Source organism: Lissotriton helveticus, chromosome 4_1, assembly GCF_964261635.1.
Source record: "Lissotriton helveticus chromosome 4_1, aLisHel1.1, whole genome shotgun sequence".
In the NCBI taxonomy this organism is placed as follows: Eukaryota; Metazoa; Chordata; class Amphibia; order Caudata; family Salamandridae; genus Lissotriton; species Lissotriton helveticus.
Window position 1 is genome coordinate 1,026,249 of NC_136063.1, and position 17,303 is coordinate 1,043,551.

General features: G+C 48.6%; 1 protein-coding gene across 2 annotated transcripts in view; it reads right to left on the reverse strand.

The window, feature by feature from the left end:
- Nucleotides 1-704, reverse strand: part of LOC144828259 (uncharacterized) — a 37,557-nt gene extending 36,853 nt beyond the window's left edge. The window contains exon 1 of one of the 2 annotated variants that reach the window (XM_078686333.1): nt 485-704. In XM_078686333.1, the coding sequence (XP_078542459.1) occupies nt 485-536 (52 nt within the window). In that variant the 5' untranslated portion in view covers nt 537-704. The remainder of the gene's footprint in view (nt 1-484) is intronic. The other variant, XM_078686334.1, reaches the window with a different exon arrangement.
- Between the last annotated feature and the right edge of the window lie 16,599 nt (nt 705-17,303).

Genomic DNA, 17,303 nt, shown 5'->3' on the forward strand with positions numbered 1-17,303 from the left:
CCTGTTGCGATGTCTGACACCATTAATGACTGCATTGTCACAGGGAGACAAGTCTCAGGGGACAGGGCTAAGAAATGTGGCAGGGTCTAGCAAGGAAGAACCTCAGGCAGACCCTCAGGTCAAGTTGGGCACCCTCTGAATACCCCCACGTCACTTCAAATAATTCCACCTAGAGCCCACCTTGGAGCACACCAAGGGGGGTCCCAAGGACAGCACCAGATTTTCAGTCTGTGGGTGGGGATTCCCCTGCAATTACAGGTTGACCAAAACTGGGATAAACAATGGAACATTCAGGGAAAGCCAGGGACAAAGGGAACACGGGCAATCATATCATAGTAGATGGGGTCAGCTGGGGGCATTTAAACTTACAGCTAATATCTGCAGAAAAGTGAGCTCGGTCCTGATCATTACTCTCTTCAAATCTATGTGCGCCTTTAAGTAAACGCAAAACGATTAGGACAGTAAAAGGGCACGCTCACCTTACCTCCAGTTATCAGTGCCTGGAGCATGGCCACAGCTGCAAGGAATGCCCTCATGGTGCTAAGAGAGTAGGAAGAAGGGTGATGGAGTCTCTGTGCCTGATCACCTGCCTGCGTCCCCTGTTCATCTCCTGCTCAGGACATGTCTTTTATCCTGTCACAGAAGAGGTGGGGCACAGGATACCTGAGCTCTATACACAGGATGTGGCTGCACCCTGTGTGTGTTTGTGGGTGTGTGTGTGTGTGTGACTGGGTGCACTTCACTGGGTACTGGCATCACTCCTTAGAAATGTATAAAAAAGAAACTGTATGACATGATGTCAGGCAGAATTATTGAGTAAATATTAAATTGTACTGAGGCCATGCTTGTAAGTGCAGAGCTCAATTCCATCCAAACAAACACATACACATATGTGCACACATCATATCTATTATTTACATAATTTCTACTCAGGGATATTTAACACGGGTGGAGGATTGACAGCATAAATTAAAAGTCACACCTCTGACAATTTAGAAAGAAAAATGCCAAAAGTAGAAGCAAACATGAAGACTTTGGGCTGGTAAATACTGCACCCGTATGTGTGCCACACTAAAAGGGCCAAAACCTTGAATAAGAGATATTTAACCAACCCAGAAAATACCAATATCTTTGTTCGGTTATTATTTTATGCAGTAAATACCTTATCCCATTCCATCCTACTATTTGTTGAGACTCCTGCTAGCTATGGTGCAGATGCTGTTTTGTTGTATATTATATCAATTATACATTCATACATTGAAATAAATCTGTAAATTGGAATTCTACCACCTTCAATTTGAGGCAAAAGAGGGCTAAATCCTTTACCATGGTTAATGAAGATGCAGATAGCATGCCTAAGAAAAGGCCTAAGAACAGGTTTGTATCACAATTGTTGGAACTGGCCCTTCTTGCAGGGTCATCCTCAAACTTTTTGCTTCTTCCTCCCTTATTTTTCCTGACCCGTGGCTGTTGGCAATAGGACTCTGCGCACTTTACCACTGCTGATCAGTGCTAAAGTGCATATGCTCTCTGTGTAAATTGTATTGTAATTGGTTATCTATGTTTGGCATATTTGTATTACCTAGAAGTCCCTAGCAAAGTGCACCGAGTGTGCCAGGGCTGGTGATGACAAATGCTACTAGTGGGCCTGCAGCACTGATTGTGCCACCCACATGAGTAGCCCTAAAATGGTGTCTCAGGCCTGCCACCGCAGTGCCTGTGTGCAGTCTGTGAACTGCCATGTCCTACTGGTCAGTGCCCACACTGGCCAGGCCTAACCCTTCCCTTTCTGTGCACATTGGTCACCCCTATGGAAGGCCCAATGTACCCCCTTGGGCAGGGTGCAGTGTATGTGAAAGGTAGAGCATGTACTTGTGCAGATGACATGCTCTGGTAGTGAATTACAGCCATTTTCGTTTTTCACTACTGCAAGGCTATCTTGCTTCATAGGCTATCATGGGGGATGCTGGCTACAGTGGTTACCAGCATATCTTCCCATAGAAGCAAGATAGGACATAAAAGTCTGGTATCCCTGACCTCAGAAATTAATAACACATCTTTTAGGAAAGATGGTTTTTAACTCCTGTGTTTGAGAACTGCACTTTTAGAAAGTTGCTGTTCTCTTGTCTGACCTTTCTGTGTGCCTTGGCCTGTTTGTGTATTGACTGTCTGGTTTGAGAGTGACAGGGGCTGGGGATTCCCCAGGAGGCTGGCTGAGTCAGCCCTAGCCTGAATGACTGCATTTGCAAGTTAAGTGCTGGGAGGAGATAGCACCTGGGCCTGAATAGGGCTGTGCCTTCCTTCCACAATGCTGGCTCCACCTCCTGCTGGGCGGCTGACGACCCGGCCCCTCACTCTGAAAGGAAAGAAGAAGCCAGCAAAACAAAGTGCTCAAGAAACACCCAGAACTGGTTCAGGCCGGGCTCAGAGCCCTCCTGCACAAAGGGATCAAAGACTTTTAGGGGGATAAGTACAAGACCCCTGTCAACAGGAAATCAGATCATCCTGGAATCAAGAAGTAACCTCTGCCAAGAAGAAAGCTGAAACTGAAGAAGGAAGACTGTGCAGCTGTTGCTCTGCTGGACAGACCTGCTGTTGCTTTGCTGCTAAGGAGAGGGGAAGGACTTTGCTGTTGTGCTTTGTCCCCTGTCTTGAAGGAATCTCCAAGGGACTGAGAAGAGCTGGCTCCCTGTTCTGAAGTCCCAGGAACAAAAGGACTTCACCTCCAGCTTCCCTGAACTCTGCTGAGAGAGTTCTGTCCTTCCCAGAGTACTTGATCCAGTTGTGGGGCTTCTGGAAGTTGTACCTGTGCTGGGAAGCTTGAAACTAAGCTTAAGAGACTTTTGCAATTGAAAAGTTATCGCATCGCTCGCTGCGGAGCGCATCCCCGAAAGGGCGAGGACATTCCCGCTGATACGATGGCCGAGATCGCAGCAGCGCCTGTTGCCGCTGCCAGAGACGTCGCATCCTTCGTTTGCGGGACGCACCAGACCTGTGCGGGAAAGTCTAACATCGCTGCGAGCGTCATTGCAGAGCCTTTTGTCGCTGGGTGAGATCGCCGCACTGCTTGCTTGCGGACCGCATCACGTCGCTGCGAGTGTCGTCGCAGAAGCCATCGCATCGAGGAGCTGCGAGAGAGAAGATCACCGCTGGTCCATGCATCGTCGCCCAGGAGATCGTCGCAATGCCAAAGATCGTTGCATCGTACCTTTGCGAGAACAAGGTTCCTACGGAACCTACGCCCCGTAATCCATACAAGTGGCCTTCCTCCCCATACAGACCGGATTAGTCGCAACACGCCCGCTGCTGCAGCGGGGCTGTCGCATCGCCTCCCCAGGGTCTCAGGAGTACCGCATCACTTGTTTTCCACCGCACCAGCTTCTGCTTTTGGAACTTTGTCGCAACTAAAGGTACTGTGAGCTGTGAACTGTTGTGGAGTCAGTTTGTGGTGTTTTCACTGTGTTACTGTGAGTGTTGGTACAAATACTTTACGCATTGCCTCTGGTTAGCCTAGACTGCTCGTGCCAAGCTACCTAGAGGGTGAGCAGGGGTTATCTCAGAGGGTTATCTCCTTGCCCTGACTAGAAGCAAGGGTCCCTATTTGGACAGTGGTACCTACCCCTGCCAACTAGAGACCCCCATTTCTAACAACAATGATATGGTGCATTTCATATTTACTGTTTTCTGCTCAGGGTTCCTTGTTCTCTGGTTTCTTGCTCACTTTATCAGCTTCAGTAACAAACTGAGGAGTGCACAGCCAATACCTCCTTCTGGCATGCAGGTCTCGGGTTCTTCAAGGCTGGAAATAATTTACTATTGTAATTAAATGCATATTCTCGTTTAAGAAATTATCAAAACTGGGAGAAGGAGATACTCACTCAGATGTGACACTGCTCTGCACTTGAGCTGTGACTGGAAATTCAACACTGCTCAGGTGAAGCACTTGTGTTGTTAATGAAAGCAGATGAAAGAAAGTAACACAAGTCCTCCCAAGCCTTGGCTCGCAACTACTCCTACTAAGGATTGTTTTCCTATAGACGTACCAAAGCTTCATAATCTCATTCATGTCTCAAGCAAAAATTGGGTGAAAGTCAGACCATGCACTCAAACAAGCGTGAGTCAAACACTTATGCTTCTTAAAAGTTATTGGACCAATCGTTGAAGATGTTAACAGGTCATTGACAAAGTTAGAGCTAGCTTGAAGATGTCTAAATCAATACATTGAGCAGACATCACCAGTTAACAATGCAACATTTTATTGACATTATAGATCAGTCTTTTGTTTGTCAAAGTGTCAAAGTTAATCAAATCCTGTTTTGTAAGTTGTACATGCTCAGCACGGCTCCACACAGATTGATTGATCAGTTATTTCCAGAGGGTTTGTGAAAGCTTGAACATGGTAGGATGATTGGATTATGATCATTTGAGGGCTAACCTCAACACAACATTGAATGATTTACTGATGTCAATTATAAGAAACAAAGACATAATCAATCATGCTCTGTATACTCCTATCATTAAACGTATAGATATTACCTGAGCAATTCAAATTACTTTGGGAAACACTCTCCTTGCTTGGACTTACTTTGGAGGATACTGCTAGTACCAACTTCTGACAGTCATGTCATAATTTCTGTCCTTCCATGGCTACTGGCCCCTTTACTTGTACTGTTGCAGGGCACGACTTTCTTCTTGTTCGACTCCCCAAAGTCTGTGACTACTCGTTTGCCCCAACCTCCCTTCCCCCCGTTGTTTGTGCCTGCAGCACTCCCTTTTGCAATGCAATAGGTCTCGCGTGAATGTCAGTCCTATTGCATTGCAAATGCTTGTTTTGGCCAGCTTCAGCTGCATACAATAAGGACGACTGCACTACAGATACCCGTCAAAGTGGAACCAGTCACTGTGGTGACCACCAAGATAGTGCCCGGACAGGGTAAGAAAGAACCAGGGAGCGCAGTGCCAAGACACATGTGAAGCTGCAGGTACTGCGGAGGAGTGCCCCACAATGCGGCGGAGTGTCCAGCGAAGTTCAACAGATTTGCGAGACGTGGCAAATTCAATCACTTTGAGAAGGTGTGTTGCACCAAGAAATACAGAAGAATCACCCCTCTGTGGCCGCAAGCCAACGGTGGAGGTGGAAAAATTCATGCGAACATTAAACAAAGTGATCAGTCAGTGGAGCTTGCCAATGTCACATTACTGAGAAGCTATCGTCAAACACCTCATTCCACCACAGGGGTCGCTCCCGGGCATTTGTCTATGGGCCGAGTGGTCGCTGACACCATTCCACACCACCCGCAGTGTTGCCCCAGTCATCCAAACGATGACCAGGTAGATGATCACAGGAAACAATGTCATGCTGAAATAAGCCAGCCGCCGGAGGGCTCGACCATCAAAGTTGAAAGTGGGTGATCTAGACCTGCTCAGAACCGTATGACAAACAGCAAATTCAATCTCCCATACAAGAAGAAGCCCTGGGTGATAGTTCATCTTCGATGAACCTGTGTTATGGTTAGAAGAGGTGGTTAAACGGTGACCAGGAACATTGCACACTTCAAGAGGTTTCACTCTCCCTCTGCTGCTCCTGCGGAGCTGAGCCAGCCCCAACTGGAAACAGGACAACGCCCTGACCCGGATGATGAAGCAGCCAACTCCAGCAGCCCGGGTGTGGTCTCTGATATGGAACTGGTCGTGGGAGTTGTCCCCCCTGCGGAGGAAGGCTCAAGATCACCAGGAGGCTCTCCCGAAAGTGGGAATGGTTCTCAGGCCAGCGACTCGGAGGGAGAGCTGAGTGGGCAAGGAATTTCCAAATACCACCTTATTTATTTATTTATTTATAGTATTTATAAAGCGCTCTGCAACCCTACGTGCATCCTGGCGCTGTGTGCATATAGCTGAAACGCTGTGCATCAGGGGTGGAAGGGATGTCATTTGATTATGGGTAGTAAGATTTTAGGGAAAAGCCATGTTTTCACCTTTTTTCGGAAGGCCATCAGTTCATCTGTTTTTCTGATGTCAGTAGGTAGTCTATTCCACAGATGAGCTGCCGCTATGCTGAAGGCTCTGCCACCATAGGTGGCTTTCCCAATCCTGGGTATACTGATGAGATTAGAAGAGGAGGATCGAAGGGTCCGAGTGGGTTCATACCATTTAAATTTGTTTTGAAGTGGTCGGGGGCCCATCCCATGCACTGCCTTAAAGACAGTGCATCGGGATTTAAAGAGGATCCTCTGGTGTACAGGTAGCCAGTGTAATTCAGCCAATGCGAGGGTAGTAGAGGATAGTTCGCCCTCGGGAAAGTGCCAATTTTGCTGCAGCCGCCTGGATGCTCTGAAGTCTGGAAATCAGGTAGACAGGGGATTCCAGTAGCACTTCCACCAGAATACTGAGCCAACTCGTATGCTGAAGGGCTACTTCACATAAGACTGTTCCATATTGTCCCCATGTGTTTGGAATTGTTTCGATATCAGTGTAATGGACATTATTGACTGTCAGTTTTGCATTGCATATTTTATGGAGGAATGTAATGTTGCACCCATGTGCTAATGGGTGCGCCCCCCGGGTCGAACCGATCATGCCTCGGTCAGAAGGGTGTGGCGAGTATTTCCCATACAGGCAACCAGCCTGATGGAGTGGCCCAAGATCATGTGACCTTAGTATTAATAAACCAGCCCCTGCGGATGTGACGTCTGTCGCCGGAGCCAGAAGAACAAAAACACAGCTCTGTGTCCTTATTTCCCTGTGCCCCCCAGCACCAAGGGCCCCGTGTACCATAGGGGCAACTGCAGGGAATAACAATATGGTTGAGCCCTTCCGGGAGCACAGCTGCCCCGCTACCCTCTGCACCAGGAGGGTGCACTCGTGGCCAGGGGCGTTACACAGGCCCCTGCAGCCCCCGCGGTGCGTGGGGGGCCCTCACCCTCCAGGGGGCCCCGTCAGCACCGCACTTCTGATGGGGAGCTCTAGATTAAGTCTGGAGGGGGCCCCTTCATGTACCCTGCAGGGGGGGGGGCCCTCACGGTTCGTTATGCTACTGCTCCTGGCTGCCTTAATGCATTCACAGCCTTGCAGACGCGGCGCGCTTTCACTATAGCGGCCGCGCCCCATCCGTTCTATTTATGGCAGCTTCGGCTGCATGCAATAATGGTGACTGCATTTAGAGGTTTTTTTAAAATTACAATCAGCATGACTGTGCTTTATTTTCGCCAGCCACCTGCTTTTACTTCCTGGTAACATTTTGTTCAGAAAGCAAGCTTTCCAGCATTTTCCTGAGAAAGCAGGTCCTCGATTAAATGAAAATACCTTTATTGCCATGACGTGTTCTGCAGCTGTTATCAATGCCATTACTGCAGCAGACATTGAGAGCTCTCATAGAGGGCAATGCAGTGCTGGGTGTACAGCACTGCCATGTGCAGCACAGGTGGGAACATATTTAACAGAATATCTGCTGCTGTCCTGTGCTGCTGTCCTGTGCTGCAGTCCTGTGCTGCAGTCCTGTGCTGCTGTCCTGTGCTGCTGTCCTGTGCTGCAGTCCTGTGCTGCTGTCCTGTGCTGCAGTTCTGTGCTGCAGTACTGTGCTGCAGTCCTGTGCTGCTGTCCTTTGCTGCAGTCCTGTGCTGCAGTCCTGTGTTGCAGTCCTGTGCTGCAGTCCTGTGCTGCTGTCCTGTGCTGCAGTCATGTGCTGCTGTCCTGTGCTGCTGTCCTGTGCTGCAGTCCTGTGCTGTCCTGTGCTGCTGTCCTGTGCTGCTATTCTGTGCTGCAATCCTGTGCTGCTGTCCTGTGCTGCAGTTCTGTGCTGCAGTCCTGTGCTGCAGTCCTGTGCTGCTGTCCTGTGCTGCAGTCCTGTGTTTCTGTCCTGTGATGCAGTCCTGTGCTGCAGTTCTGTGCTGCAGTTCTGTGCTGCAGTCCTGTGCTGCTGTCCTTTGCTGCAGTCCTGTGCTGCAGTCCTGTGCTGCAGTCCTGTGCTGCTGTCCTGTGCTGCAGTCCTGTGTTTCTGTCCTGTGATGCATTCCTGTGCTGCAGTCCTGTGCTGCAGTCCTGTGCTGCTGTCCTGTGCTGCAGTCCTGTGCTGCAGTCCTGTGCTGCTGTCCTGTGCTGCAGTCCTGTGTTTCTGTCCTGTGATGCAGTCCTGTGCTGCAGTTCTGTGCTGCAGTTCTGTGCTGCAGTCATGTGCTGCTGTCCTTTGCTGCAGTCCTGTGCTGCAGTCCTGTGCTGCAGTCCTGTGCTGATGTCCTGTGCTGATGTCCTGTGCTGCAGTCCTGTGCTGTCCTGTGCTGCTGTCCTGTGCTGCAATTCTGTGCTGCAATCCTGTGCTGCAGTCCTGTGCTGCAGTCCTGTGCTGCAGTCCTGTGCTGCTGTCCTGTGCTGCAGTCCTGTGTTTCTGTCCTGTGATGCAGTCCTGTGCTGCAGTTCTGTGCTGCAGTTCTGTGCTGCAGTCCTGTGCTGCTGTCCTTTGCTGCAGTCCTGTGCTGCAGTCCTGTGCTGCAGTCCTGTGCTGCTGTCCTGTGCTGCAGTCCTGTGTTTCTGTCCTGTGATGCAGTCCTGTGCTGCAGTCCTGTGCTGCAGTTCTGTGCTGCAGTCCTGTGCTGCTGTCCTTTGCTGCTGTCCTTTGCTGCAGTCCTGTGCTGCAGTCCTGTGCTGCAGTCCTGTGCTGCTGTCCTGTGCTGCAGTCCTGTGCTGCTGTCCTTTGCTGCAGTCCTGTGCTGCAGTCCTGTGCTGCAGTCCTGTGCTGCTGTCCTGTGCTGCAGTCCTGTGTTTCTGTCCTGTGATGCATTCCTGTGCTGCAGTCCTGTGCTGCAGTCCTGTGCTGCTGTCCTGTGCTGCAGTCCTGTGCTGCAGTCCTGTGCTGCTGTCCTGTGCTGCAGTCCTGTGTTTCTGTCCTGTGATGCAGTCCTGTGCTGCAGTTCTGTGCTGCAGTTCTGTGCTGCAGTCCTGTGCTGCTGTCCTTTGCTGCAGTCCTGTGCTGCAGTCCTGTGCTGCAGTCCTGTGCTGATGTCCTGTGCTGATGTCCTGTGCTGCAGTCCTGTGCTGTCCTGTGCTGCTGTCCTGTGCTGCAATTCTGTGCTGCAATCCTGTGCTGCAGTCCTGTGCTGCAGTCCTGTGCTGCAGTCCTGTGCTGCTGTCCTGTGCTGCAGTCCTGTGTTTCTGTCCTGTGATGCAGTCCTGTGCTGCAGTTCTGTGCTGCAGTTCTGTGCTGCAGTCCTGTGCTGCTGTCCTTTGCTGCAGTCCTGTGCTGCAGTCCTGTGCTGCAGTCCTGTGCTGCTGTCCTGTGCTGCAGTCCTGTGTTTCTGTCCTGTGATGCAGTCCTGTGCTGCAGTTCTGTGCTGCAGTCCTGTGCTGCTGTCCTTTGCTGCTGTCCTTTGCTGCAGTCCTGTGCTGCAGTCCTGTGCTGCAGTCCTGTGCTGCTGTCCTGTGCTGCTGTCCTGTGCTGCTGTCCTGTGCTAGATGTCAGCGCTAGTATCTAAGCCCCCCAAGCCGCTACGATTCGATTCAACAAGAATAAGAATTTGCCAGACCAGCTGATCTCTACCTTGCAAGGTATGGCAGTCTGAGGTCCACACAGGCCATGGTCACGAGCACAGACAGATTCAGGTCAGTCCGACCTCCATCTTGAGGTCAGCCAGTGCTCAGGGCACCCACAAGGGTCATCTCCCCTGGAATCCGCTGCTGTCATTCTGACCGTAGGCTGGCGGTTGCCTTTTTTAATTAAATGCCTGCGGCGGGGGGGCTGGTCAGGTCCGGGAGGTTCCACAGCCTACTTCATCTTGAGGGGGGCAGGAGAGAGGAAGCGACGTACAGGTTGCTGCTCCCCAGCTAGTCCGGCACCCCCGCTCCTCCTACTCACTACAGCAAGCTGTTTAGTAACCACTTTTCACATACGTTTGCCACACTGGGCAAAAGGGAAATGGGACGATAGCTCACTGGGCTCAGAGGGTCAAGGGATGGTCTTTTAGTAGTGGTAGGTTCCTAGCCTGCTTCCAGCCCACCAGGATAAGAGCCTCCTGGAGGGACATATTAATGAGTCTGTTAACCTCCGGGTTCACAATCTCTGCAACCAGACGTTTGGCAGCGCAAGGGTCTGATGGAGAGGCTGACTTTAAGCCCTTAAGGATTCGAAGTGAGTTAGCCAAGTCAATTGGATCAAAAGCAGCCCAGGAATGAGGGGGGGGCAGGCAGATCCCCGAAGGCAAGGGCACAGCTGTGTCTCTGCTGCAAGAAGTAAATGACGCCTGTATCGTGCACATTGTCTCCATGAAAAAACTGGAGAGATTGTTGCACCAAGAATTTAAAGATGGGATTGTGCTTGATTGGGCTTTGGGCACCAGAAAGCTCTGAAAAATGTAAAAAATGTACTTGGTGTTTTTCCTGGCTACAGTCAATATGGGCTGAGTGATAGAGGCTTTTGCATGGGCAATGGCGGGGTAGTACATTTTTTTCCTAAGCAGGAGCTTAACCAAATTCCTTACACGAGCCTCGCTCCAAGTTCTTACACTCTTGATTTAGATCGGTCAGATCGGGCATGAACCACAGTTTAGATGGAGAATCCCTGGAGAGCATATGGAGGGAAGCAGGGGATAGGAGATCCATTGCTTTTGTGATCCAGTTTGTAAAGTCGACGAGCCCCCTACCAGGCCATTGGCGGGGTCGGCCTGGAAGCCTCCAGAACCTTACTGAACATTAGCGGGTCCATTTTTGCAAAAGCAGGTACGCAATAGTTCCATGATGGAGAATTACTGTCTGCTGCCACCCAGGAAAAGCACATCAAGTAGTGGTCAGACCAAGGAACCAGGAGGGGATCTTCAAGATGGGAAAGTTAGAGCATATTGGGTCAAGGATGTGACCTCCAAGATGCGTTGGGAGGCTGACCCATTGGGTGAGCGGGGCAAGATTCAGTGTGTCTATGAATTATTGGGTGTCCCCTGCATTCCAATCCCCAAGGACAATATAGTGGGAAAAGCAGAGTACCCTGGGCGCAATCCCCCAGGGTCTTTAGAAAAGCGCTGCCAGACCCGGGGGCCTGTAAACCAACGAGCATTCCGAGGTAAAATGATCCAAAGTGCCAATACTGAAATCCAGGGCTTCATATTCCCCCCCATGGTGTGGCTTCACCCCTATGGAGGACCCACTTATCTCTCTATATATATATTATAGCCACTCCTCCCCCACTTCCCCCATGCGGACAACTCTAGAGACCCTATAGCCATAAGGAATGGCCAACGTAACAGTGGGATTAAATAATTCATCCAGCCATGTCTCCGTAATAAACAGGAGGTCAACTGGTTTGTCCAAAAGAAGATCGAAGACATCCTGATGATGCTCCCTAATGAGCGAGTGTTAATCATGGCAGTGTGAATTAATGGACCCGGCTTACCAGTCCTGAAAGGGGAACTGGGTCGTGTTAAATAGATAGTCACAGACCCAACTCGAAGCCACAAATTGGACAGACGGAATCTTGACACACCTGCACATCCTTCTTGCTGTGGTGCGGGCAGGGGCGAGGACGAAGTGTCTGTAATCCCTCGCTGCTACAGCGGCATTGGCCCTCAGGTTGGGGAGCATGCCGGGCAGCGGGCGGGTTCTATAGTGAGGTGCTCCTACTGTGGAAAAGTAAATTTTGCCATGTTCTGTGTCCCTACGTGTCATCCATCATATGTTATGTGTGCATGATTAAATATGCATATGCATTCCCCATGTTCGATTAATGACGCAATTACAGTTGTGTCCACCTCTAGTATGCCAGTTTCCAGTCCTCGTGAATACTACGAATATCAGGCCTATGTAAAGCTACGTTGCCACGTTTCTCAGTGTGCACGTTATTCTATTATAAAGTCCCCGTTTCTAGGCCTCAAAAGGGCCTGGACACCAGATTCTGCTCCTGTCTTCTGAAGCCTCGCTGAGGAGCGATACAGCCCCCACCTGTATCCTCGACCCTTCACTTACTTCCTACCTCGCAGTGCCCGGCCCAGCCTGGCTCAGTCTCTGAGTCTGCCAAAAGTATGTTATGATTCCAGTTATCAGTTCAGTCCTCCTCCTCTGCATTCCTAAACTACTGAATCGCATCAATAGTTTCCGTCATTGTCTAGCCTTCACGTCTCCACGTTAGAGAAATACTGCATTTAATGGTCATTTAATATTCTTCATCACGCACTACATGTAGAATAATGCATGGTCCAGTCTTAGAATCAAGTTAGCCTTTCCTCTCCTGACTTCTAGTTTATATCAACATGTTCTCTAAACATCAGATACTAGATACTGTTTAGGTACATGTCGCCCTGACTCTCCAGACTTCAGTCTCTGCTCCTAGCACAGAGTTCGAAGCCCCCAGTTTCTCCTAGTGATACGTCATTGCTAGTTTGCGCGCACCATCAGGTTAGAGGTCCCGGCTCCTTAGGTAGCCCCCTCCATGGTTTCCGCCCCATTTATGACATATTCTGTTACGTTTGCATCACATGTCTATGTATACGCCCAGTTACACCTACTTTCGCCCTTATCTTTCGCGACTGCTACGCGTCACACCTTCTGCTCCACCCACTGCTACGCCTACTGCAATGTAATGCTATGTGTTTGCGTTATGTATATATGCTCATGTATTGTTATTAAAAGTCAGCGCGCTCATCCCAGATCCAGCCCCAGCAGCTGCTGGGCCCTGCCATCCTATTCCTATGCAGGTTGTCCTGTTCCTGTCCTTATGCTGTATTAAACCTGCGAAACTCCTACTACCTCGAATCTTGACTCTTATTTATTGAGCTATCTGTTATGTTATATGTCTAGTCAAAAAGAGAGGTATTATTTATTTATTTACCACATAATGGCGCCCGAACAGGGACTTGCCCTTTCCCCACGCGTCGGTGAAGCCACGCCGACCCCCTGACCCTCTGCAGCCGTGACGGAACCATACCGTGCACATGCAGATATTTCTGCTTCAAGTATCCCTCAGGCCCACGGAGGAGACGGAGGAGGCGGTCCAGCATCCAAACGAGACGGTGGAGGAACGCGGCGAGTCCCGACCAGAGCCCAAGCCAAGAGTCCAAGGTCCGAGGTATCCGGAGGTCCACCCGTAACTGAAGTCCGAAGTCCGTCGTCGTCGTAGCAGTCCAGTCCAGTCCGAGGCCTTCCGTTCTTGCTGCCCGGTGAGTACCATTACTGGGGTAGTATCTAGACAGGGTCAATCTAAATTGACTCTGGTCCGTGGGTTGGTGGTACACAGACTCACAAACGAAGTGTTCACCTAGGTGGATACGGGTCTTGATGCGTCCCTTTATGGGACCGGTATGTTCCGTACTGTTTCAGCAGTGCATCCAGTAACTCTAGTCTGTTCCGTTCTCGAGAAATTCTTGTGTTTCTGTTCTCAGTATTCCAGGTAATATTCTGTCCGAACTGTTATGTTATGATGTTGTTCAATGTATTTCCAATGTCGTGGTATGCCTGAATTGTTCTCCAAATTGTTATTGTTTCTCGTGTATTGTATTGTGTTCCGATTCAAGTTTACAATGTCTCTCTTTTCGAGATTACGTCAGCTAAAAACTAGAAAGGGTTTGTTAGAAGAAGCAGTTCCTGTTCCGCCGAGGGACAGTCCAGGTCATTTTATGTATCAGAAGCATGGCATAAGCGCCATATTGTATCTAGATTTATGGGTAGAGTATACCAAACAGTTAGAAGAAAAGTATAGATGGCCCGTATCGGGTACATGGGATGCCGAGTGCATCATGCGAGTAGAAGAGGCATTATGGAAAAAGAAAGCCAGACAGTCACAGAAAGATGCCATCGAGTTATGGCGCAAAGAAGCTCATAAAAGAACTGAAAAGGAAATCAGAAAGTCAGAATTAAGTAGAGAATCCTTAGAACGAGCACAAGAAAAAGAACTAATCGAGATAGGTGAACAAGTCAAAGCCGAACAGTCAGACAGACAGAGGCATGCCCTTATTAGGGGTATGTATCCTCTCCTTGCCGAGGGCTTGCCAAAAGCGACCCCAGAGGCATCCAGTAATTTCCCGCCACCATTAGTTCCGACCAAGCTACGTCACAAACAGACCGCAGCTGATATTTTTATTTCGTCCTATTTGGACGACACAGTCCCAGAATATGCAAATCCTGTTCGCGCTCCACCAGTCCCTGTAAATCAGGCACTTCCCGCTCCTCCAGACACCGGAGTACCTGTTACGGTACCCCCGGTCCAGCCCGTCATACAAGTCCAGCCTACATTTCCATTTCCCACTCTGCCAGGACGAAGAGCCTCAGTAGACGACTCCAGTTTAGGGGCCGCAGGGGGAGGTACTCCTCAAACCCCGCCGCCACACAAACGTTTAACGACAGCCGAATTACATGCACAAGCGTCACAGCGTACGCCTAGACATCAGACTGTAGCAGAAATAAGAAAATCCCTTGCCGAATGCGGCTATGATCCAGTCCCAGGCGAGGATAATATGGTTTTATATTCATTCCGCGTAAGAAAGGTGGCCGAGTATCTAGTCACCTTACCGAATATGAAAGAAGATCTAGACAGAATATATCGTTTCATCCGTACAGGGGATGATCCAGAAAGTATTAGCGAGGCCATGTCTCAAAGGAAAGCCGAGATCCAGCTCATGATATTAAAGTTTCTGATCAATTGTCTCATAAGAGAACAAGATTACCCGTCTAAAGATCCGGCCGAAATGAAAATCCTGACAAGGTGGAGTGATAATATAGCCGAGGGTAAGCACAAGACCGTCGGTGCTATGGAGAGTATGTACAAGAAAATCCGTAGAGAAATAATAAAGATACACGAACAACGTAAAGCAGTACAAGTAAGCGAGAAAGAAAGTAATTCTGATACTGAAGAGATAGAGGACGAGAATTCCGCCAGAATAGCGTATGTAGGAAAATCTAGATTTCCAGATCGCCATTTACGCCTAGAACACAAGTCTATTCTTCATTCTCCAGCACCAGAACAAGGTTCACTAGAACAAGTGTTTCAAGCTACCGATCACATTTTGAAATCACGAATCGGTTACAGTGAGTTAAGTACCATGCATGAACAAGAACTAGCCCGATCAGCAGTCCGATGGATTACTGATTCTACCACTTTTCCAGACGAAATAGTGGCACAAATGTTTCTGAAAATGCCCCCAGCCGAACAACGACTGGTGGGTATGTATATGATCCAGCACCTCATTACTTTGTATGAGGGTCAACACTCTGATCCAGGTCCGTTACATGATGTCCTGAACGAGTTACTCCAGTATAGATGGAAAGGTCTAGGTACCGATTTAATTAGTGTCATTCTAGAACAGCGTCACAAATATAGAACGTTTCTGAACCCGCATTTTGTTCATGCCTCACCTCCAGAAGGTAAACCATTTTACATGGAGAGACAGAATCCGTTACGAGAAGTCCACCCAGTTAAAGGAACGGGTGGCGAAATGCAGCGAGTGTTTGTATACACTCCAATTACAAAGATGGAACTCCTCGAGATGAAGAAATTAATTCCCTGTCATGACAAAGATCCAGCAGGGTTCCATAGAGAATTAAAAGACATGCTCCGTATGGGAGAATACACGTATCCAGATATAATTAAAATGTTAAAGGTTCTGCTGCCCGCAGGGGTGTATGAAAAGCTCAAGGAAAAAGAATGGGAGGTGGGAGAGAAAAAGATCGATTGGGCAGTTCTAGAAGCTGAAGACAAGGCACGAGTACCAGGTACCGGTCTTGGAGATAAATGTAAAGAATTACCAGAATTATTAATACAAGTTTTACCCAGATTATTGACAACTAGAAAAGAAGACTGGGATGCAATCTCAGCCTGTAAACAGAAACAAGACGAAGATATTAGTGATTTTTATTCTAGATTTGAAAAGTGTTTCAGCATCAACAGTGGCCTCAAGACAAGTAGTGAGTCATACCCTCACCTTTTTGTTACCAAATTAGTCGAGAATTCAAGTCCACAAATTAAAAATCGAGTTTTGAAAGTCGAAAGTACCTGGCAAGCTAATACCCCGTCCCAGATGTTGCAAATGCTTCAGTATCATCAGAATAGAATCAGAGAAGAGCAAGAACACGAAAGAAAACGTATGAAAGACACGAAAATGAAAGTACTAGTTGCACAATCTGTTCCTCAAGACAGTCAGAAGAGGGGTCCGAATCAAGCCAGTCATCCTGCAGCTCCCGTTAAAGGGAACTGCAATTATTGTAAACAGCCAGGTCATTTTATAAATGAGTGTGCAGTTCTGAAACACAACATAGCTACTGGTAAGACTAAAGAAAGACCACGTCCGCCTAGACAAGAACAAGTTTCCCAGATTCCTCAGTCACAGAATGCACCACAGACAGTTACAGCACCGCAGCCTATTGCTGCAACACAGCATGTTACATCGCAGATGTACCAGTATGCACAGTCTGAGTATCCAGAGTACCAGCAGTATTCATGAAACAGCCTAGAGAGGGAGGTAGGCTTGCCTCTCATCCAGATACCTGTAGATCAAGAAGGTCCCTATGTTCACAGTCAAGTATTAGGGAAAGACAGAAGGTTTTTGATCGATACAGGGGCAAGTAGGACCACAATTAGTCATGCCGAAGTTCCAGGGGCTCCGCTCTCAGGCTCAAGAAATGTTTCCCTTGGATTTTCAGGAAAACCTATCGTAAATGAGATTTCAAAACCAGTTTCTCTAGAAGTAGGTCCATTGTCCCGCACTACTGATCTGTTACTTACTAAGTCATGTCCAGAAAATCTATTAGGTATTAAGACACTGAAAGAGTTAGGTGCAGTTATATGCTGTTCCCCAGAGGGAATACGATTGTTCCTACGTGACTTTAAGGGTCACTATGTATTACGAGATTTTGATTCAAGACTGTCTAATGTTCCGCAGCACTTATGGGCGCAAGGTCCAACTGATGTAGGTTACATGCAAATCACACCCTATCGTGTGACTCTCAAGCCAGGTGTAGTGTTACCACGAATCAGACAGTACAGATTGCCACCTGAGGCTGTAGCAGCCTTATCCAAAATTATTGACGAGCTCATGGCTCAAGGAGTGGTTGTAGAAACTGACTCCAACGTATGTAATTCTCCGATCATTCCAGTCATGAAACGTACTGATCCAAATGCACCCCCAGTATATCGATTAGTGATTGACCTACGAGAGCTTAATAAATGTATTATTCCTCAGTACCCAGTTGTCCCAGACATCTCTTCCCTATTAACGGCCATTGATTCCGAAGCCACGTTCTTCACTGTCATAGACCTCAAGAACGCATTTTTCAGTGTTCCTATTCATCCAGACAGCCAGTTCCTTTTCGGATTTTGTTTAAATGGAAGGAGCTATATG